At 45.6% G+C, this 23,903-nt stretch overlaps 1 protein-coding gene across 1 annotated transcript in view; it reads right to left on the bottom strand.

Moving 5' to 3' along the window:
- Positions 1–23,903, bottom strand: part of LOC126470143 (zinc finger protein 277) — a 146,489-nt gene that overhangs the window by 5,739 nt on the left and 116,847 nt on the right. Inside the window, exon 8 of the mRNA XM_050097757.1 lies at positions 13,922–13,996. Coding sequence (XP_049953714.1) covers positions 13,922–13,996 — 75 coding nt within the window. The remainder of the gene's footprint in view (positions 1–13,921; positions 13,997–23,903) is intronic.

Below are 23,903 nucleotides of genomic sequence, written 5' to 3'. Positions count from 1 at the left end.
AAGACTGCCACGGATAAAATGTAAAACGTTGTCAGCCATGGAGGCATCATCACATAAAACCAGAGGCAAAGTGCCCGGAAGATTAAAAGACTGCCGGAGGGTGTGCAGTCGGGGACACTCCAGCAAAATGTGGGCGACCGTCAGCCGGAATCCACACCGACACAGGGGGGGATCCTCCTGACGCAAAATATGACCGTGCGTCACGAAGCTATGGCCTATGCGCAGCCGACACAGGATGACAGAGTCCCTGCGAGAAGCCCGCAGGGAGGAGCGCCACACATCGGTCGTCTCCTTCACAGCCCGCAGTTTATTCGGGGATGTCATGCCACGCCACTCAGCAGTCCACATCCCAAGCACCTTACGGTGCAACACCAGCTGCTGATCGCGAGCCGGGAGGCTGGTTTCCAAAGCTGCCCGTCGATCGCCCCTTTGGCCAGCCTGTTGACACGTTCGTTCCCCGGGATGCCAACATGACCTGGCGTCCAAACAAAGACCACCGAACGACCAGAGCAGGTAATGGCGAAAACAGACTCCTGAATAGAGGACACCAGAGGAGAAGAGGTATAGCAGCGGTCGATGGCCTGGAGGCTGCTCAGGGAGTCACTGCAGATGAAGATGGACGTACCTGAGCAGGAACGCATATGCTCAAGAGCACGCAATATGGCCACCAGCTCTGCAGTAAAAATACTGCAGCCAGCCGGCAAGGAGCGCTGTTCAACATGGGCAGTGTGAGCAAAAGCGTAGGCAGTGCGACCATCAACCAGGGAACCATCAGTGTAGACAGTCTCACAGCCCGGAAAGGAGGCGAGGAGCACAAGAAAACGGCGACAGAGGGCCACAGGCAAAACCGACTCCTTGGGTCCCAGTGCCAAGTCCAGACGGACGGACGGCCGGGGCAAACACCAGGGAGGCGTAGGTGCACGGAGCCGGTAGGGAGGCAGAAGAGGGAATGACCCCAGTTCCGACAGCAGGGACTGGACGCGGACAGCTATGGAAAGCCCAGACCTAGGTCGCCGTTCGGGCAGATGGAGGACCATGGCACGGAAAAGCAGGTGACGATTGGGATGGCCCGGCGAGCAATGCACGTGGACAGCATAGTCAGCGAGCAGTCGATGGCGGCGAATCCGCAGCGGGGGAACCCCGGCCTCCACCAGTAGACTATCCACGGGGCTCGCATGAAAAGCGCCAGTTGCAAGCCAAACCCCACAGTGGTGTATGGGGTCTAACAACTTCAACACTGAGGGTGATGCAGACCCATAGGCCAGGCTCCCATAATCAAGCCTGGACTGCACAAGGGCTCTGTATAATCGCAACAGCGTGCAGCGATCCGCACCCCAAGAGGTGTGACTCAGGCAGAGGAGGGCGTTGAGGTGTCGCCAGCACTTTTGCTTCAGCTGAGTAATATGAGGAACCCATGTGAGCCGGGCATCAAAGATGAGTCCTAAGAAGCGGCAAGTGTCCACCACGTCAAACAGGTGGCCGTCGAGGTAAGTTCAGGATGAGGGTGAACCGTCCGACGCCTGCAGAAGTGCATAACTTGAGTTTTGGCTGCAGAGAACTGAAAACCATGAGTCAGAGCCCATGATGCTGCCTTGCGAACGGCTACTTGCAGCCTGCGTTCGGCGACTCCCGTAGTCGTGGAGCTAAATGAGATGAAGAAGTCGTCGGCATACAAAGAAGGAGACACCGACGACCCCACGGCTGCAGCCAGACCATTAATGGCCACTAGAAATAAGGAGACGCTCAACATCGAGCCCTGCGGGACCCCATTTTCCTGTATATAAGATGAACTAGAGGCGGCACCCACTTGCACCCGGAAAGAGTGGCGCAATAAAAAGGTTTGAAGAAAAGCCGGGAGCTGACCATGAAGACCCCACTCATGCAACGTAGCAAGGATGTGATGCCTCCATGTGGTGTCATACGCCTTCCGCAGATCAAACAATACAGAACGAGATGCTGACGTCGGGCAAAGGCCGTATGGATAGCAGATTCCAGCTGCACCAAATTGGCCGCAGCAGACCGGCCCCGACGGAAGCCACCCTGGGATGGAGCGAGGAGACCGCGCGACTCAAGGACACAACACAAACGCCGCCCCACCATACGTCCGAGCAATTTGCACAAAACGTTGGTGAGGGTAATGGGACGATAGCTGTCCACCGCCAGTGGGTCCGCACCGGGCTTCAAGATGGGGACAAAAGAGGATGTGTCTCTGGCAGTCCCGGGAGAGATGCTTCAGCATCTGTGTGTGGATGCAGTCTGGTCCTGGTGCCGTATCAGGGCAGTCGGCGAGGGCAGCGAGGAATTCCCTCTCGCTGAAAGGAGCATTGTATTTTTCAGAACGACGCGTGTGGAATGATAACGGTGTCTGCTCGGCTCGCTCCTTTAGAGAGCGAAAGGCGGGGGGATAAGTGGCAGTCGCACAGCTCTGAGCAATATGCGCAGCAAGGTGTTCAGCAATGGTGGCAGTGTCTGTGCAGACAGCGCCATCCAAGGAGATCCCAGGGACACCCATAGGGGTCTGGTATCCATAAATCCGCCGGATCCGGGACCACAAGAGCGAGGGGGAGACACGGGAGCCAAAGGATGAGACATACCTCTCCCAGCACTCCTGCTTACGCCGTGCGATAAGACGACGGGCCAAGGCACGGAGCCTCTTAAAGGCGATGAGGGCCTCTAGAGACGGGTGCCGCCTATGACGCTGGAGAGCCCGCCTATGGTCGCGAATAGCCTCAGCAATCTCCGGCGACCACCAGGGGACAGCCTTCGTCCGAGGGAGTCCAGAAGAGCGGGGGATGGCAACCTCGGCCGCCGAAATGATTGACGTGGTTAAGACACGGACCACCTCGTCAATGTCACCCTGTGGGGGAGACTCAATGGTTGCAGCGGAAGTAAAAGCCGGCCAGTCAGCCCTGTGGAGAGCCCAGCGGGGCAGGCGCCCAGAAGAATGACACTGGGGCAGTGACAAATAGATGGGAAAATGGTCACTACCACACAGGTCAGGAGGCACCCTCCAGTGGAGGGATGGGACAAGTCCGGGGCTGCAAAGAGAGAGATCGATGGCCGAGAACGAGCCATGGGCCACACTGAAATGCGTGGGAGCACCGGTGTTCAAGAGGCTAAGGTCGAGCTGAGCCAACACATGCTCCACGGCACGACCGCGGTCATCGGAGACAGTCCCACCCCATAGAGGGTTGTGGGCATTGAAATCGCCCAGAAGCAGCAATGGTGGCGGGAGCTGAGCCAGCAGCGCAGCCAAGACATGTCGGGGGAGCTCCCCATCCAGAGGAATGTAAACAGAGCAAACAGTAATAGCTGGTGAGAGCTCAACCCTGACAGCGACTGCCTCTAAAGGCGTCAGAAGGTGTACTGGCGAGCTACAGACAGAGTGGTGAACAAAGAGGCAAACTCCACCTGATGCTCGTTGACAGGCAGCACGGTTCTTATAGTATCCCTGATAACCATGAAGGGCGGGGGTCCGCATTGCTGAAAACCAAGTTTCCTGCAGAGCAATGCAGAGAACAGGGGAAGCACTCAGAAGCATCCGGAGCTCAGGCAGGTGGCGGAAATAACCGCCGCAATTCCACTGGAGAATGGAAGCAGTAAGGGACTGGGAGGGCGTGAAGGCGACTAAGAGGCAGACGGCGCCTCAGAGCCAACTGCTGCCACCGGGGGAGAGTCAGCTGAGGCCATAGGAAAGGCCCCCAAGGGTTCCGTGAGGGCGAGATCCGCGGCAGAGGTGAGGATCTCCACCTCATCCCCGGAGCCAGGACTATGTACAGCAGGCGGCACTGAAACCGCCGGAACGTCCTTCTTGGACACATCCCGTTCCTTCTTCTCGCATCTGCCCTTAGGGTGAGAGGGCTGGGAGAGCTTCTCTGAAGGAGCGTCGGAGGCTGACGACGACGCAGAAGCCGTACGACCAGAAGGTGGCGGAACCTTCAGCCACTGGCTGACATCCGGCTGGGTAGGAGAAGAAACGGAAGAAGGGAGAGCCCCGAGGGACCCCTTCCGCGAGAGAGGAACCGGCAGAGGCAACGCCGGTGGAGAAGGAGGGGGAGGGATCGAGCCCCCCGGTTTTTGAGCAGATGTCACTCCCGAAGTAAGCGTGGGGGGAGCGACAGAAGAGGGTTTGCCCCCAGCGGCTAAGGGGGCAACAGAGGAAGGCGTGCCCCCAGACAAGAGGGAGCCAGACAGAGAGGCACGGCCCCGAGGGCCCACTGAAGGCGGCACAGAGGAGGTGACAACCGTCGCTCGCGAGGGCGACGATTACGTGGCTGCAGCATAAGATGTTCGAAGGGAAGAAGGATACAATCTTTCAAATTTCAGTTTTGCCTCTCGATAAGTAAGCCGGTCCAGGGTCTTAAATTCCATTATCTTCCGCTCCTTATGAAGAACGGGGCAATCCGGCAAGCATGGAGAGTGGTGCTCCCCACAGTTGACACATACAGGCGGAGGCGCAGATGGAGAATCGGGATGAGAGGGGCGTCCGCAATCTCGACATGTGGCGCTGGATGGGCAACGGGAGGACATGTGCCCAAACTTCCAGCACTGGAAGCACCGCATCGGGGGAGGGACATAGGGCGTGACGTCACAACGGTAAACCATTACCTTGACCTTCTCGGGCAAGACATCACCCTCGAAGGCCAAGATAAAGGCACCGGTGGCCACCCCGTTAGTCGTGGGTCCTCGATGTACACGACGGACAAAATGCACTCCACGTTGTTCTAAGTCGGCTCTCAGCTCGTCATCGGATTGTAACAAGAGGTCACGATGGTAAATAATCCCCTGGACCATATTTAAGATACTGTGGGGAGTGACGGTAACAGGGACGTCACCCAGCTTATCACACAAGAGCAACGCTCGTGACTGGGCTGGGGAAGACGTCTTGAGGAGGATGGACCCATTCCTCATTTTAGACAACCCCGCCACTTCCCCAAACTTATCCTCCAGGTGTTCCACAAAAAACAGAGGCTTCGTCGTAAGAAAGGAGTCACCATCAGTCCTGCTGCAGACAAGGTATTGTGGTACATAAGGCTCCCGCTTGGCACTAGATCTACGTCCCTCCCATGGCGCAGCCAACGAGGGGAACGACTGAGGGTCATATTGCGCAGCATCAAAGTCTACTCTGCCTCGCTTAGAGACGCTGGTGGCCGTGCGACCACCAGCTTGGTGTGATTTATTGCGCTTCATTGCGCCACATCTGCCCAGATGCCACCTCCTCCGAACGAGGGCTCTCCCCAAGGGCGCCACCCAGCCAAAGCAACGGGTACCTGGCCGATATCCCGTTGCCCAGAGTCCCCGTGCCCCAGACAAGATGGGCACATACTCCTTGGCATGCATGGGGAGGAAACAGCTCTGGCATCTGCAGTGCGATCCCTGCGTGGTCAGGGGGCTACCACCAAGAGGGTACATGACGACCCCACCACAACGGACTGGCTACCATGCTGGATTTTAGGTGTTGAAAGGGTCCACAGTTGTTGTGGGCGCTAAGAAGGGGATTGCGCACAAGACGAGAAGGAGGCAACCCAGAAGACGTTGGGTGTAAATCCCGCCACACAACAATAAGGAACATGCAAGATGGTGGTGCATGATGGACCAATAGAAAAACACCACGTAAGGCGTCCTTCCACAAATGGCACGCACTAACAACGGAAATTTGGAAAAAAAAAAAGGAGGTCAAACCCAAGAGGGGACCATCACAGAAGGCCGAAACGTTTGAGACTCCTTTTAGTCGCCTCTTACGACAGGCAGGAATACCGCGGGCCTATTCTTACCCCCGAACCCGCAGGGGGACATGGGTGGAGGCTAGCTGTCCTGTGAGAGGGAGGATGGGCTTCTTTTGCCACACAGCTCCACACCCCTCTGATTGTCTAAATTATAGTTTGTTCATATTTTTTATATTGTCTGCACCCTGCACTATAGCGGCAGGAAAACAAAACCTGTCAACATATTTCAAACATGCTGAAATTCTTCCCCAAAGATGCGAATAGTCACTTTCAGTTCTACTTTTACACTTAGTACCTTGTTAGTTCAATCTGTAGCATTTTAATGTAAGAGTTGCATGGCTATGAATGCCCACAAAATGTTAAAATAAATATTCTGTAGATTATATAATAATAGAGTTGGGTGGGGAAAAGGAAAATGTCAAATAGCACCTGTTTCTGTTGAGAAGCAGGGGCATTTTATTGACTGGAATAATCATTTGTTAAACGCTTAAATAGAGCCAGAACAACATAAGCAAAGACGATTTTGAAAAATAAACGTTGAAGGTTTTTCAAAAGCAAAAATTCCAGTCAAAAACTACCCTACCACCACTATTTTTAAAGGTCTCTTTCAAAGCACTAAGTCTTCGTCTTCATGCATGTTGCTTGACAACCTTTTAAATTTGTACCTCTAATCATTTACAAACAAACAAAAATTAAATGCAAATTTCACCAAACACAGATACGAATTTTGCAGAAAATAGTTGCTGCTTTTCAAGGTCTCCAATAATGATATAAAACATTAGAACAAGGACAAAGTAATTTCACAAAGGAGATCATACTGGATTATACAGAGGGAAATGTGATTATCCTTTACTTCAAGAACATACAGCTATTTAATCCTTAAGGAAAATGATACACATTATGTGCCACAAACACTTCAGATATACAGTGTTATTTGAGCATCTGCAGTATATTTCATAGAAAAAAGTGTAATAAGCTTTAATGTCACATCAAATTAAAAAGGTGATAGCATGTTTCTATTTCCAAATCAGAAAGAAGAAATTTACTCCATAGCAACAGTGCCTGCCAGTCACATTCTACAAGAACAGATACAATGAAAATTACATACTGAAATGTAAAATGGGAAACTAAACTTAGAAGAGTACCAACAGATATAACTCCGTCTGGAATTACCTGTGGCAGAGATCAGTAATACGAGGATGTGCTGAAAAGTTATGCAGCCTGTAAATTTTTTATTTAAAAACTCTTGTAACTTTTTAAACTTTGATTTATCAAGTGGGGACATATTGTTCCCAGGTCATGTATTTTATTAATTATTATTCATTTCTCTGGAAGAAACTTTTAATCAGTTGGTGTATATGTGATTTAAGGTGGTGTTATTACATACATATGATAAAACTTATATTTACATATACAGGGGATAGGCAAAATAATGTGAACGCCTGTACTTACTTGGGAATGGTTCATTAATAAAGTGTTGGACACCCATTTGCCCATAATACAGCTGTGATTCTTCTTGGATTACTGGCATGTAATGATTGTATAGTCTCCAGTGGAATGTTATGCCACTCTTTGATCAGAACCTCTTCAAACTCCCATGGTGACGAGGGAGGCAGTAATCTGCTCGAGTCTGCACTCCAATACTGCCCAAAAGGGTTCGATAATGTTAAAGTCTGGGGACTGTGCTGGCCAGGGAAGATACTGCAGTTCAGTTGCATGCTCCTCATACCAGATTGTACTGTCCTGGCTATGTGAAAGGTTGCATTATTGTCCTGAAATATGGCATCATTGTTGGGGAACAACATTAGAATCATGGGATGCACCTGATCACCTAAAATGTTCTCATAATCATTAGCTGTAACATGGCCTTTGAGAGGAATGATGGGACCAGCAGAATACCATGACATGGCTGCCCACACCATCACACTTCCACCTCCATGCTTAACCACTGGAATCAAGCAGTCAGGATTGTGGGCTTCTTTTGGCGCTCTCCAGATTTAAACCCGACGTAGGAAATAACAAAAATGTTGACTCATCAAACCATACAATGTGTTTCCACTGATCATCTGTCCAGGATTTATGCTCCCTAACACCATGTTTTATGCTTCTTTGCATTGGTGGTTGTCATCACTAATGGTTTCGGTATAGCAGCTCATCCATGAATATTCACTTTATGGATTTCTTGGCAGACAGTGTCGATAGATACGAGGTCTCGAAGATGGCTATTGATCTCTGCAGTCACTTTAACCACCGTAGTTTTGTGTTGTTTTTAAACAATTCATATTAGCTTATGACGATCGCTGTCATTTGCGCCCACTGTTACATTTACATGATTATGTCTTTCCATGTTTTGCGTAGGTTGTCATGACCATTGAAACAGTTGTTCTTGAAACATTCCGTAAGTTGGCTGTCTTGGTTACTGATGCTCCAGCTAATCGGGCGCCCACAATCTGCCCTCTTTGGAACTCTGTTAGATCTTTCGTATCATGTCGACTTCAGCCTCTGAATGCATATACGAAGTGTGCACTACTTGAAAACAAACTGCACTGATGCCTAATCCATACTAAACATGCACAGTCCAGTGTGAAACATGCCTTATCTATCTCACTGTTCACATTATTTTGCCTATCTCCAGGATATATGTAGTAAAAATTTACAGGAGACCAATCTGTACCCACTTGGTGTTTGTTGAAGTTAATTTTTATTCAAAGTTTTACTTGTTCTAGTTACACTGTTCGTAAACCTGATCATTTAAAAATAACTGTTACATTCAGTTGATTGTTGACAAGCAACACAATAACAGCTCCACACAAATTGTAAATGGTTTCCTTTTAAATAAAATGTGAAAGCAATAGAAAAAAAAAGTTACAAGATGTACTGGATGCAAATTCAGATGACTATAGTGACAACATTATTTTTGGTGGTGGTGTATCTGAAAATGGAGACAATTCTGACATCGATGATGAATCTGGTGACAACGAAATGGGTGAAAATTACATCAGAAAAATGGTGAATTATGCAAAAAGCTACCTACTCCTCAATTTCATCGCAGACAGCATAACACTGTTGCAGGCAAGTCCCGGTTGACAGCTTAAACTGAAAATACTTCAAAATTATGTTGCACCATGGAACACTTCTACTCATGAAATACTGAAAGAAATTTTCCTGCACACTAATTCTGAGGGAACTCCTAAAGTCTCAAATCCATGGAATGATATTGCTTCAAAAGAATTGCTAGCATTTATTGGATTGCGTATTCTTGCAGGTGTTCTGAGAAAGAAGGAAGAATCGGTAGTAAATTTATGGATCAAAAACCCTATATTTTCAAGGACAGAATTTACTGCAACAATGGGAAGAGACAAATTTGTTCAAATTTTGTGTGCCCTTTGTCTTGATGATAAAACCATAAGACATGCATGTAGAACGTCAGACAAATTATGCCAAATTAGAAAAAATTTTGATGGTGTAATCAGCAGATTTCACATGGCTTATGCATCCAATCATTATGTTACTGTAGACAAACAGTTGGTTGCATTTTGGGGAAGATGCTAATTTCTTGTGTTGATGAAAACAAAATCAGGAAAATATGGAACGAAAGTCTGGGTTGCACCAGACACCCAAACTTTATATGCACACCATATGCAGGTATATACTGGAAGAAATAATGGGGAAAGAGAAAAGGAACAGTGTTTCCATGTAGTCACAGCTCTGGTCAGTAATTTGTATGGCACAAGCAAGGGATCGCTACTGATAGTTCTTTTACTAGCTGTGAGCTAGCACAGATCCTTCTAACAGAGAATATGACACTGGTCGGCACAATGCGACATAATAAGCCAGAGATTCCATGTTGGTGTCTTATGTGCTAGCAAAGAATAGAGCAGTAATACTTCTCTCATCCCAACATCGTGATGAAATCATGCACTAACAAAGTAAGTGACTTCAAGCCAGAAATCATCATGCATTACAATGCTGCCAAAAGTGGTGGTGATGTGCTGGGCAAGTTAGTCACAGAATATACATGCTCAAGATAAACAACACAACACCCTATAAAACACTTCTTAAATTTGATTGATGATGTCTGTGTGAATGGTTTCGTGCTTTGGATGACAAAAAACCTAATGTGGCAGAAAAAGAAGATATATCTCTAGTGTCTCTTACTGCTTGTCTTGGGAGAAGAAATGGTGAAAACTCATGAACAAAGAGCATAAAATGGAAAGAAATTGAGCACGCATCGTCAGAGCGATGAATTTGAAGGAGGTATGTACAAAAACTCAACAAGTCCGAACAGCAGAAAAAATCGAATGAAGACGATGCTGAAAATGCTTTCTATGTAAATCAAGAAAAGACAGGAAGACAGACTGGAAATGTGACAAATGTAATGAATGGATTTCCAATGATCACGCTGATAAGGTAACTCATGTTGTTGGCAAAAGCTGTTCTAACTGATTGTTGCCATTTTCAATTAAATTTTTTCTTGGGCAGCAAAAACAAATAGACTAACATCACACTGTACGAGGTGCATTCAAGTTCTAAGGCCTCCGATTTTTTTTCTAATTAACTACTCACCTGAAATCGATGAAACTGGCGTTACTTCTCGACGTAATCGCCCTGCAGACGTACACATTTTTCACAACACTGATGCCATGATTCCATGGCAGCAGCGAAGGCTTCTTTAGGAGTCTGTTTTGACCACCGGAAAATCGCTGAGGAAATACCAGCAAACAGCACGGCTGGTGAATGTGCGGCCATGGAGAGTGTCTTTCATTGTTGGAAAAAGCCAAAAGTCACTAGGAGCCATGTCAGGTGAGTAGGGAGCATGAGGAATCACTTCAAAGTTGTTATCACGAAGAAACTGTTGCGTAACGTTAGCTCGATGTGCGGGTGCGTTGCGTTGGTGAAACAGCACAAGCGCAGCCCTTCCCGGACGTTTTTGTTGCAGTGCAGGAAGGAATTTGTTCTTCAAAACATTTTCGTAGGATGCACCTGTTACCGTAGTGCCCTTTGGAACGCAATGGGTAAGGATTACGCCCTCGCTGTCCCAGAACATGGTCACCATCATTTTTTCAGCACTGGCGGTTACCCGAAATTTTTTTGGTGGCGGTGAATCTGTGCTTCCATTGAGCTGACTGGCGCTTTGTTTCTGGATTGAAAAATGGCATCCACGTCTCATCCATTGTAACAACCGACGAAAAGAAAGTCCCATTCATGCTGTCATTGCGCGTCAACATTGCTTGGCAACATGCCGCACGGGCAGCCATGTGGTCGTCCGTCAGCATTCGTGGCACCCACCTGGATGACACTTTTCGCATTTTCAGGTCGTCATGCAGGATTGTGTGCACAGAACCCACAGAAATGCCAACTCTGGAGGCAATTTGTTCAACAGTCACTCGGCGATCCCCCAAAACAATTCCCTCCACTTTCTCGATCATGTCGTCAGACCGGCTTGTGCGAGCCCGAGGTTGTTTCGGTTTGTTGTCACACGATGTTCTGCCTTCATTAAACTGTCGCACCCACGAACGCACTTTCGATGCATCCATAACTCCATCACCACGTCTCCTTCAACTGTCGATGAATTTCAATTGGTTTCACACCACGCAAATTCAGAAAACGAATGATTGCACGCTGTTCAAGTAAGGAAAACGTCGCCATTTTAAGTATTTAAAACAGTTCTCATTCTCGCCGCTGGTGGTAAAATTCCATCTGCCATACGATGCTGCCATCTCTGGGACATATTGACAATGAACGCGGCCTCATTTTAAAACAATGCGCATGTTTCTATCTCCTTCCAGTCTGGAGAAAAAAAATCGGAAGCCTTAGAACTTGAATGCACCTCGTAACATTCAAATCAAATTCTGATTTTAAAATACTTTACTTGGAACAAATCCGAATATAAATGTAACTTAATGTATTTTTACTTGGTAACTAACATCCAAAACTATGACAGAATGTATTTTGTGCTCATAATAAAGTTTAGAATATAATTTACAATATAAAATACGTCTGAAACTCTAAAAAAAGACACAGCGGGTGCAAAATGTACCCACTCAGAGAAAGTTGAAAATATTTTAGCTTAGTAATAAAACTTTAAATAAAACAAATGCTAATAACAGCCTACATCTTTATTCTTCATGTCTACACATTTGTTTCTCAACATAGTCCTCCAGGCGATGAACACATTTCTCCCTATGGGAGACCAGTTTGTCAATGACGTTACTGTAGACTGTACGAATTTTTTGACAAATCCACATCACCACCTCTGCATGCATCAATTCACTAGTATCAAAGTTAAGTCCTTGATGGTGTTCTTGAAGTTCTGGAAACATCTGAAAATCAGGTGGAGCCAAGTCAGGACTGTATGGAGAATGACGATGGCAGCGAACCCACGGCGTCAGATTGTTGCAAATGTCGCAGTGCTTGTGTGTGGTCTGGCATTGTCATGCTAAAGGAGAGGGTGCGCTATACGTGGAAAAACTCTTCAAATTCAAAACTCCATTATGGTACACTGTTACTCATGCACAGACATAGTAATATGTTACAAACGTGCACGTTACAAGCTACAATTCAGAACCCTCTAGCGCCATAGGGCTGCAAATATATAGGCATGAAGAATAAAGATGTAGAATGTTAATAATGTTGGTTTTATTTAAAAAGCTTTAAGAGGTTTCACATTAACAATTCGGAAGAATTACTTTTCAGCCCATCCTCGTAGGTTCTTGGTATGACAGTAATCGGAGTATGGCAGTATTTATACAGATATTTTTATGCATTCAAATGAATAATGAGAAGTATACCACATTAAGACACACAGCATTTTAAGAGAAATACAACAATGAGTACAAAGAGGTGTTTGAATGCCCTGAAGGTACATTCTAAAGTACTTACAGATCATATATCGACAATAAGAAGACATATGTTTGTCTCCACAGACCTTCAGTATTAAAAATTCTAAGGAATCTGGGACTTCATTCAAAACTAATAGAACTTACTCTAACCAACACCAAATCAAAAGTCTAGTTCAGATGAGAAATTTATGAACCATTCCTCATAAAAATAGACTTGAATCAGAGTGACAGCTTATCACCATCACTATTCAACTGTGTATTGGAATATATGATGAGAGAATGGTGCAAGGATAACCCAAAGAACGTACTAACTGGAAGCTACAAAAATGATATAAATTTAAACTGTTTGGGATTTGCTGCTGATCTTGCTCTCCTAGCCAATAATGTTCAACAATTCAGTTAAATCCCTACAAGAAATAGCACAAAAACTTGGCCTTAGAATATCATTTGAAGAAACAAATATTATGGTAACTCATCCATCACTAGCAAACAAAATTGAAACAGAAATACAGGAAATCAGACTTGTTGATAAATTTAAATATCTGACTGAAATTGTAAGATACAACCTAACTGAAAGCCAACATGGCAAAATAGAACAAAAGTCACAAACAACAAAAAAGCCAATTGACAGCTGTAACATTAAAACTTTATAAAACAATTATACAATCACATATAGCACATGCAATTGTAACCGACTTCAAAACAACTAATACAGCTGAAACTGACAGAATACTTAAAACAGAAAGAAGAATAATTATGATATACACAAATAAAAAAATATCAAGTAAATGGGCTTGAAGCATAGTTTCAAATGAAATACTATAAAAGGAAATAGAACCAGTAATGAGCATGATCAGGAAGAAATACATATCATTCTTTGGACATCTTGTCAGAACATCATAAAACAGGATTAGTAAGAGAATAATGGGATAATTGTGGAATAGTATGAGTAATGTTAAATGGATTACAGAAATAAGGAAGATATAAGGGAACAACTCCAAATTACAGTAGATGACCTAAAAAACAAGACAGACAGGGGTAATCTCGAACAACAGAAGGAAAAAAAATATCCAAAATAATGAAGAAGAGCAAAAATTCATTATATAATAATAAATAATCCTTTGTATAACCATTGCATTATTGAATTATTATTGAACAGAACTGTATTGTTGAATAACAACAACTCCTCTCATAATGCTTTGTACGACTGACCAGAGTGGTCCAATGAAGGCCATAACATAAAATACATAATAAAACTGGCAATAGAAGCTAAACGGAAAGGTGAAATAACACAGAGATAAATTATACTACATAAATATATTATATTCTGACATCCTTACAGTCTGTACTTACATTTTCTTAGTAATACCTTCATCAGCATCGAGATTGCAGAGGAAATTGTCATTTTCGTAGGTTGGGAAATAATACCTACAAAATAGGAATACCATGAAAATGTTAACCATAGTTAACAGTTACAATATGCTCTTAAACACACACACATGCACGCACGCACTCTCTCTCTCTCTCTCTCTCTCTCTCTCTCTCTCTCTCTCTCTCTCTCTCTCTCTCCCCCCCCCCCCCCCCCTCCTCTCCCCCCACTGTCTTCTATTTACATTTGTATTGGGAGAGTACACACTATATTTTGGTATAGGGAAGTTCTTGTAGAATGTAAATACTTTAGCACTGAAGGAGATCACTCACCAAAAAGCAGAAGCATTGAATTGTCAATACGCACACATAGAAGAAAGAAACTTGCTACTTTCAGAGTTATCCTTTGACGAGCAGAGTAAATTAATTACACACACACACACACACACACACACACACACACACCTAACCCCCTACATGGTGCCAACTATACTAACAGTGCCAATGCTATTTTGCAGCTGGTGGACAGCTGTCGTAGGTGTAGTTTCGGGTAGGTACAGCTAGAGGTAGAGGGAGTTGGGAGGCAGGGAGAGGGACTGGGGGTGACTGTCCATGGGTTGCTAGGCTGTATGGGAGGAATTTTTGGGGTGGGAGGGATGGCAGCTGTTGAAATGCAGGTATTGTTGATGTTTAGTGGATTTAGTGTGGACAGAGTTGTGGATGGTGCCATCAGAAAGATGGAGATCAACATCCAGAAAGTTGGCGTGTTGGGTAGGAGGGGGACCAGACGAAGCAGATGGAATAAAAGGTGTTGAGGGTGTGAAGGAATGTGGATGGGGTGTTTTGACCCTGAGTCCAGATCATGGAGATATCATCAATGAATTTGAACCAGACTAGGGGTTGGGAGTTTTGGGAGGCTAGGAAGGTTTCCTATAGATGGCCCTTAAACAGGTTGGCATAGAATGGTCCCATGTGTGTGTCCATGGCTGTGATGCAGATTTGTTTGTAAACCTTCCCTTCAAAGGAAAAGTAGTTCTGGGTCAGAATACACACTGACAAAAAGAAAAAAATCCCACCGCCAACAAGAAGATGTGCGAAACAAACGAAGGTTGGTAGGCATGTTTCTACATCTGAAAGAAAGATCACGTCTATTCAGATTTCGTACCAGTAACGTAAGAGTAGTGCCACTATGAGGATGCAAATCAAGCTTGCTTTAAATACACACTGTAATGGTCATGAGCGTTAGTTACCTTGGGGACAGGACATAGTGAGTCGAAGTTGGTTGCACGTCTTTAAGGCAATGAAGGTGTCATTATCAGCAGCTCACAAAGTTTGAATGAGGTCATGTAATAAGGCTAGGAGAAGCTGGATGTTCCTTTAGTGATATTGCAAAAAGACTTGACAGGAATGTAGCCTCTGTACACGACTGCTGGCAGTGGTCATCACGGAAAGGTATGTTCACAAGAACGCTGGGCTCCAGATGGCCACGAGGCACTATCAAGAGGGAAGATTGTCATGTTGAAGGTATGGCTGTAGCAGATTATACTGTGTCTGCAGCAGCAATTCGAGCAGCAGTTAGCACTACAGTGACACAACAAAGTATTAAAAATCGGTTACTTCAAGGACAGCTCTGAACCTGATGTCCTGTAGCATGCATTCCACTGACCCAGACCACCAACGTTTGTGACTTCAGTGGCACTGAGCAAGAGCTCATTGGAGGGCAGAGTGGAAATTGTTCTATTTTATGATGACAGCCAGTTCTACCTTGGTGTCAGTGATGTCCATCTGTTGGTTAGGAGGCGGCCATGTGAGCACCTGCAACCAACCTGTCTGCAGTACGAGTTATGGTCTGGAGTGAATTTTGTACGACAGCACGAGCACTCTTGCGGTTATCTGATGCACCCTGATTGCAAATTTGTATGCCTGTCTGGTGATTCAACTTCTTGTGCTGCCATTTATGAAACAGCATTCCAGAGGAAGGAGTAGGAGGTGGCGGGTGGGTGGATTGGGCAGGACTTGCAGTCAGGAGTTGGGAGAGGGGGTAGCATAGGAATGGACTAGGATGTTGTGTAGGCTGGGTGACCTCTTCAATATACCACATCATACAAAAGTCACTCCCAACACCTCACAAAACCCACAACCCAAGCTAACCAAAAATAAGGTTGCTATCATCTCCACCAAAAACTTCAGTCTCAGAGAAGTTTCAGTTCTATCCAAAGGCCTAACCTTCAGCCTCACGCCAAAATTCAACCATGCTTGACTTGTCAAAGACCTACTTTCCTTCTCCCAAACCCTACAGTGGAAACACTTCTTTGCCACCAACTCCTCTGACCAAAGTCAACATAATCCCAACACTGAACCTTGCATCTCCCAGTTCATACCACTATTTAACTGTAAACCTCCCACCCATCCAGCAAACCACCCCTAGTCAGTTTCGAGGAATTCCTTACCTTTAACTTGGTGTCACCATTCTTCCATGGGTTTCTTCCTATAAACACTAACCTTTTGGCAGAATGAAAGACAGCCATACACAACCTGAAAACAGATCCAGACCTAATCATCCTCCCTGTAGACAAAGGGTCTACACTGTTGTGATGAGACATAGCGACTACCTGACAGAAGGCCTCTGCCAACTATATGAATCTTCCATGTACAAGCTTGGCCAGAATGATCGCATCCCGGAAGTCCAACATAACTTCCGATCCATACTAAAACCCATAGGTCCTTCTCAGAACCTCTCACCTCTGTCCACACCTCTCCTCATCCCAGCAACACCCTGCAAATCCACCTTCTACATGATCCCCAAAATCTACAAACCCAACAATCCCCAACGTCCCATTTTAGCTAGCTATTGTGCTCTCACTGAAAGAATTTCCTATTAAATCCCTTATTGACCATCACCTCCAACCAGTATCCTGAAACCTCAAAGATACGAATCACTTCCTTCACCAATTTTCCACCATCCCCACCCCTTTACCGCATGGATCCCTACTTGTTGCTGTTAATGCAACCTCTCTAAACGGCAACATCCCTCATGCCTATGGCCTTGTTAGTATTGAACACTATCTCTCCCAATGCCCTTCAGACTCCAAATCTGCCTATTCATTCATTGTACACCTTACCAACTAAACTGATGAAAACAAATCGCAATATAAAGAAATAATTAATATAGAATAATGAAATTTTTGAAATACATCTGTCTAGGTAACATATTTAAGCAATTATCATTGTAAGTTCACAGTTTAATGTAGGCACAAGAAAAGCCATTGCAAATGTGAAGTTCTGGTACATTAATAACTGGTGTAACTGCCAGAACATTGAATGCAAGCTTGCAAACATGCATGTATTGTCATACAGGTGCTGGATGTAAGTTTGGGGATGGTGTTCCATGGCTTTTGCACATGGTTCAACACTACAGGGATGATTAATACTGGTTGTGGATGACACTGATGATGCCATCTGAAGGTGTCTCATACATGCTCAATTGGAGACAGTTCTGGCAATGGCGCAGGCCAAGGCAACATGTCGGCACACTGTACAGCATGTTGGGTTACAGCAGCAGTGTGTGGACAAGCGTTATCTTGTTGAGAGAAATATGCTGCAAAGGCCGCGCCACCTGTGAAAGCAGCTGTCATGTACTAACTCTGCTACAAACACTGCACAGCATTTTATGTTGGTATGACTACCAAAGACCTGTCCATCAGGAAGAATGGCCACTGCCAAACTGTTGGCAAGAACACAGTTGAGCACTCTGTGGCACAACATGCTTAATTTCAATAGCTGCTTCACAATCTGAGCCATTTTGATCCTTCCCTTCACCACCAGTTTCTCTGAATTATGCAGACTGGAATTGTCCTTACAATGCATCCTCCACTCCTGTAATCATCCTGGCTTCAAACTCGGGGAACCTACTGTCTCCACACCCTCCACCCAACAGTTCCCCTTCCTCCATCCTGTCACCCCCTCCCAATTCATGTCCCCACGTCACCTTTAATGCGTGCCGCTTCCCATTGGCTGCTACAATCATGCCAGCCCATATATGTGCCACCATTCCCAACCACATTCCTAGCCAGCAAACCACCCACCTCCTTCCAAGCTGTTAACCACCCACCCCCAATCCTCCTCCCTGCTTCCTGCCTCTTCCTCCCTCTGTCCAACCCACCAGATATAACCCCCACCATAACCAGTCCACTTACTACCAAATAATATTGGCACTGTAAGTCAACTCTGAAAGCTAGCAATTTTCCTTTCTTTTGTGTGTGCCTATCAACAACTCAACACTTCTGATTTTCGGTGAGTGGTCTCATTTATTCCTAAAGTATTTACACACTATATATTTTATCATTCATCAATTTGCATGTGAAAAGTGGGGTGTAAAAATAAGACCAGACACATTTATTGTGATGTCTTGCCTGATAATGTGACCCACCTTTCATGATTATATTACAACATGTGTCAATTGGCGAGTTCTTGAACTGACCCGAGTTGGCCATTATGATTGGTTGTACTTACGTGTACATTTGGAAATCACTCGACAGTAATGGAAACAAAATAAATGATAATTTTACTTCATAATAACAGCCAGTGTGGTAAAATGTTATCATTCACACTTATACTTACTTTATCTGTCCCTGGGGTTATATTGTGTTCAGACAGGTAAATTATCTTCTCAGATATTTATACAGCTTTTCTACCTCATTTTGTGATTCACCTATCTATTGTGATGAAATAACCTATTGCCAGTATTCAGTGGTTTCTTGTACACTTTTTATACTGCTTAAATGTAGATAATTAATTATCAGGACACTGGAGATCATTAATCATTAGGCTCCAATTTTATGTGATGGTAAGCCCCTAATGCATCTCTGCAAGAAGCAGCAAGCTGGGAACACCAACTCCACTGGAGTATAGCTGCTGAAGGGAACTACTTTGAAGAAGACAATGTTGTTGTTTGAAAAAAATAAATAAATACTGGTAACTAAAAACTTCAGTACATAAAAAAATGATCTCATTACTTTTCTCACACACCTGGTAGATCTTAAGGTATTCATTTTAAAGCTCATGTTTACTAGACTTTTTTTTACTTTGAATGATCACTCCTTTCATACCCCATTCCTCCTGGGCCACCCTGTATACTAAATTGTTTTCACATCTATGAATAAATAAAAATTCTTTTAAAAATTAATCAACTTCCATTTCAAAAAAATTATCATCTAAACAGCACACTTTGATATAACAAACAAATTAAAGTGGTCATCGACCTGAAAATCGCACTGAAACTCCACAATGCATAACTGGGCACCATCCTACTGGAAGTGGTGGGTGTTTTTTCAGGTGACAAAAATGGAAAATACGATTATTAGATGACAAGATAAGGCACCTATTTAGGAACTGTGGGGTGGATAAACTCTTCCACAGAGTTAATTATAAGGTAAAAACAATGTTCTTAGAGGTGTGTGACAAAATATTGTCAAGTTCTCACAGTCCACCATAATGTGGCTAACACTTTAATTTCAGAACAATTCAGAGTATAGTTTTATATTTTTCACATACAAGAACCATTGCCAGATCTGAATAAGTACGAGAGAAAAAGAAAAAGGAAAAACAATAATCCCATATGACAAGGTTTTGAGAAAAGTGTGAACCTTTGGATTTGTGGGCTGACACCTACCCAAGAACAACACAAGTCCAGCTAACACACACACACACACACACACACACACACACACACCTGGGGTGATGTAGTTGCAAAAGTTTGTGTGTGTGCTCTACAATTCTGAAGAGGGATTAATCCAAAAGTCTTGTTTATATACCTTATGACGACTCAATGCTTCAACTATTAGGAGATATTAGAGTGAAATAAACACCCTTAGCTGCTTACAGGCGTTGACATACGTCAACGGGGACAGATGAAAATGTGTGTCCCGACTGGGACTCGAATCCGGAATTTCCTGCTTACATGGCAAACGCTCTATCCATCTGAGTCACCGAGGACACAGAGGATAGTGCGACTGCAGGGATTTACCTCTGGCACACCTCCTGCGAAACCCACATTCTCAACGTATTGTTCCGCACTTAATTCGTAGTGCCCCCGCCCATTATACTCATTACTCGCGGCGCGTTGCTTATCCCCGTAAGAGTTCGGGCACTGTTTGTGCATTCACACAGAAGAAGAAGGTCAAGTGGCCGGTGAGCTTTAACTAAAAACAAAGATGATGTGACTTACCATACGAAAGCGCTGGCAGGTCGATAGAAACACAAACAAACACATACATACACACAAAATTCAAGCTTTCGCAACAAACTGTTGCCTCATCAGGAAAGAGGGAAGGAGAGGGAAAGACGAAAGGAAGTGGGTTTTAAGGGAGAGGGTAAGGAGTCATTCCAATCCCGGGAGCGGAAAGACTTACCTTAGGGGGAAAAAAGGACGGGTATACACTCGCACACACACACATATCCATCCACACATATACAGACACAAGCAGACATATTTAAAGACAAAGAGTTTGGGCAGAGATGTCAGTCGAGGCGGAAGTGCAGAGGCAAAGATGATGTTGAATGACAGGTGAGGTATGAGTGGCGGCAACTTGAAATTAGCGGAGATTGAGGCCTGGTGGGTAACGGGAAGAGAGGATATATTGAAGAGCAAGTTCCCATCTCCGGAGTTCGGATAGGTTGGTGTTGGTGGGAAGTATCCAGATAACCCGGATGGTGTAACACTGTGCCAAGATGTGCTGGCCGTGCACCAAGGCATGTTTAGCCACAGGGTGATCCTCATTACCAACAAACACTGTCTGCCTGTGTCCATTCATGCGAATGGACAGTTTGTTGCTGGTCATTCCCACATAGAATGCATCACAGTGTAGGCAGGTCAGTTGGTAAATCACGTGGGTGCTTTCACATGTGGCTCTGCCTTTGATTGTGTACACCTTCCGGGTTACAGGACTGGAGTAGGTGGTGGTAGGAGGGTGCATGGGACAGGTTTTACACCGAAGGCGGTAACAAGGATAGGAGCCAGAGGGTAGGGAAGGTGGTTTGGGGATTTCATAGGGATGGACTAACAGGTTACGAAGGTTAGGTGGACGGCGGAAAGACACTCTTAGTGGAGTGGGGAGGATTTCATGAAGGATGGATCTCATTTCAGGGCAGGATTTGAGGAAGTCGTATCCCTGCTGGAGAGCCACATTCAGAGTCTGGTCCAGTCCCGGAAAGTATCCTGTCACAAGTGGGGCACTTTTGTGGTTCTTCTGTGGGGGATTCTGGGTTTGAGGGGATGAGGAAGTGGCTCTGGTTATTTGCTTCTGTACCAGGTCGGGAGGGTAGTTGCGGGATGCGATTCAACCAAACAGCCCTCGTCAAAGATTACTGTCCTACACTCATACTCTCTGCTGGAAATATCACTTTGCCACAAAGAAAAATGATCCTAATGCTAATCCTACTCCTACTGATGCAACTCCCCAAGACACCATCCAAATTGAACCCTGCCTGGAACAGTTCCGTCCTCCGTCGCAGCGGGGCCCACCTCCTCTTCCTCAAAATCACCCTCTCCAAACCTTCCAGGAATTTCTGACTTCCAGCCTTGCATCTCAGTCCTTCTTAAAAAACCTTAATCCTACTCCCAACATCACAACTGCTGAAGCCCAGGCTATCCGTGATTTGAAGGCTGACCGATCCATCGTCATTCTTCCGGCGGACAAGGGTTCCACGACCGTGGTACTTGATCGGCGGGAGTATGTGGCTGAGGGACTGCGTCAGCTTTCAGACAACACCACATACAAAGTTTGCCAAGGTAACCCCATTCCCGATGTCCAGGCGGAGCTTCAAGGAATCCTCAGAACCTTAGGCCCCCTGCAAAACCTTTCACCTGACTCCATCAACCTCCTGACCCCACGGACACCCCGCACCCCTACCTTCTACCTTCTTCCTTCTTCCTAAAATCCACAAACCCAATCATCCCGGCCGCCCCATTGTAACTGGTTACCAAGCCCCCACAGAACGTATCTCTGCCTACGTAGATCAACACCTTCAACCCATTACATGCAGTATCCCATCCTTCATCAAAGACACCAACCACTTTCTCAAATGCCTAGAATCCTTACCCAATCTGTTACCCCCGGAAACCATCCTTGTAACCATTGATGCCACTTCCTTATACACAAATATTCCGCACGTCCAGGGCCTTGCTGCGATGGAGCATTTCCTTTCACGCCGATCACCTGCCACCCTACCTAAAACCTCTTTCCTCATCACCTTCATCCTGACCCACAACTTCTTCACTTTTGAAGGCCAGACATACCAACAATTAAAGGGAACAGCCATGGGTACAGGATGGCCCCCTCGTACGCCAACCTATTCATGGGTCGCTTAGAGGAAGCCTTCTTGGTTACCCAGGCCTGCCAACCCAAAGTTTGGTACAGATTTATTGATGACATCTTCATGATCTGGACTCACAGTGAAGAAGAACTCCAGAATTTCCTCTCCAACCTCAACTCCTTTGGTTCCATCAGATTCACCTGGTCCTACTCCAAATCCCAAGCGACTTTCCTTGACGTTGACCTCCACCTGTCCAATGGCCAGCTTCACACGTCCGTCCACATCAAACCCACCAACAAGCAACAGTACCTCCATTATGACAGCTGCCACCCATTCCACATCAAACGGTCCCTTCCCTACAGCCGAGGTCTTCGTGGCAAACGAATCTGCTCCAGTCCGGAATTCCTGAACCATTACACCAACAACCTGACAACAGCTTTCGCATCCCGCAACTACCCTCCCGACCTGGTACAGAAGCAAATAACCAGAGCCACTTCCTCATCCCCTCAAACCCAGAATCCCCCACAGAAGAACCACAAAAGTGCCCCACTTGTGACAGGATACTTTCCGGGACTGGACCAGACTCTGAATGTGGCTCTCCAGCAGGGATACGACTTCCTCAAATCCTGCCCAGAAATGAGATCCATCCTTCATGAAATCCTCCCCACTCCACTAAGAGTGTCTTTCCGCCGTCCACCTAACCTTCGTAACCTGTTAGTTCATCCCTATGAAATCCCCAAACCACCTTCCCTACCCTCTGGCTCCTATCCTTGTAACCGCCCCCGGTGTAAAACCTGTCCCATGCACCCTCCTACCACCACCTACTCCAGTCCTGTAACCCGGAAGGTGTACACGATCAAAGGCAGAGCCACATGTGAAAGCACCCACGTGATTTACCAACTGACCTGCCTACACTGTGATGCATTCTATGTGGGAATGACCAGCAACAAACTGTCCATTTGCATGAATGGACACAGGCAGACAGTGTTTGTTGGTAATGAGGATCACCCTGTGGCTAAACATGCCTTGGTGCACGGCCAGCACATCTTGGCACAGTGTTACACCATCCGGGTTATCTGGATACTTCCCACCAACACCAACCTATCCGAACTCCGGAGATGGGAACTTGCTCTTCAATATATCCTCTCTTCCCGTTACCCACCAGGCCTCAATCTCCGCTAATTTCAAGTTGCCGCCACTCATACCTCACCTGTCATTCAACATTATCTTTGCCTCTGCACTTCCGCCTCGACTGACATCTCTGCCCAAACTCTTTGTCTTTAAATATGTCTGCTTGTGTCTGTATATGTGTGGATGGATATGTGTGTGTGTGCGAGTGTATACCAGTCCTTTTTTCCCCCCGAAGGTAAGTCTTTCCGCTCCCGGGATTGGAATGACTCCTTACCCTCTCCCTTAAAACCCACTTCCTTTCGTCTTTCCCTCTCCTTCCCTCTTTCCTGATGAGGCAACAGTTTGTTGCGAAAGCTTGAATTTTGTGTGTATGTATGTGTTTGTTTGTGTTTCTATCGACCTGCCAGTGCTTTCGTATGGTAAGTCACATCATCTTTGTTTTTAAATATATTTTTCCTGCGTGGAATGTTTCCCTCTATTATATTGATATCACACACACACACACACACACACACACACACAC

This window comes from Schistocerca serialis, chromosome 3 (assembly GCF_023864345.2).
Source record: "Schistocerca serialis cubense isolate TAMUIC-IGC-003099 chromosome 3, iqSchSeri2.2, whole genome shotgun sequence".
NCBI lineage: Eukaryota > Metazoa > Arthropoda > Insecta > Orthoptera > Acrididae > Schistocerca > Schistocerca serialis.
Note: the sequence above shows the minus strand (reverse complement) of the source record. Positions and strands in the feature narration are given on the sequence as shown.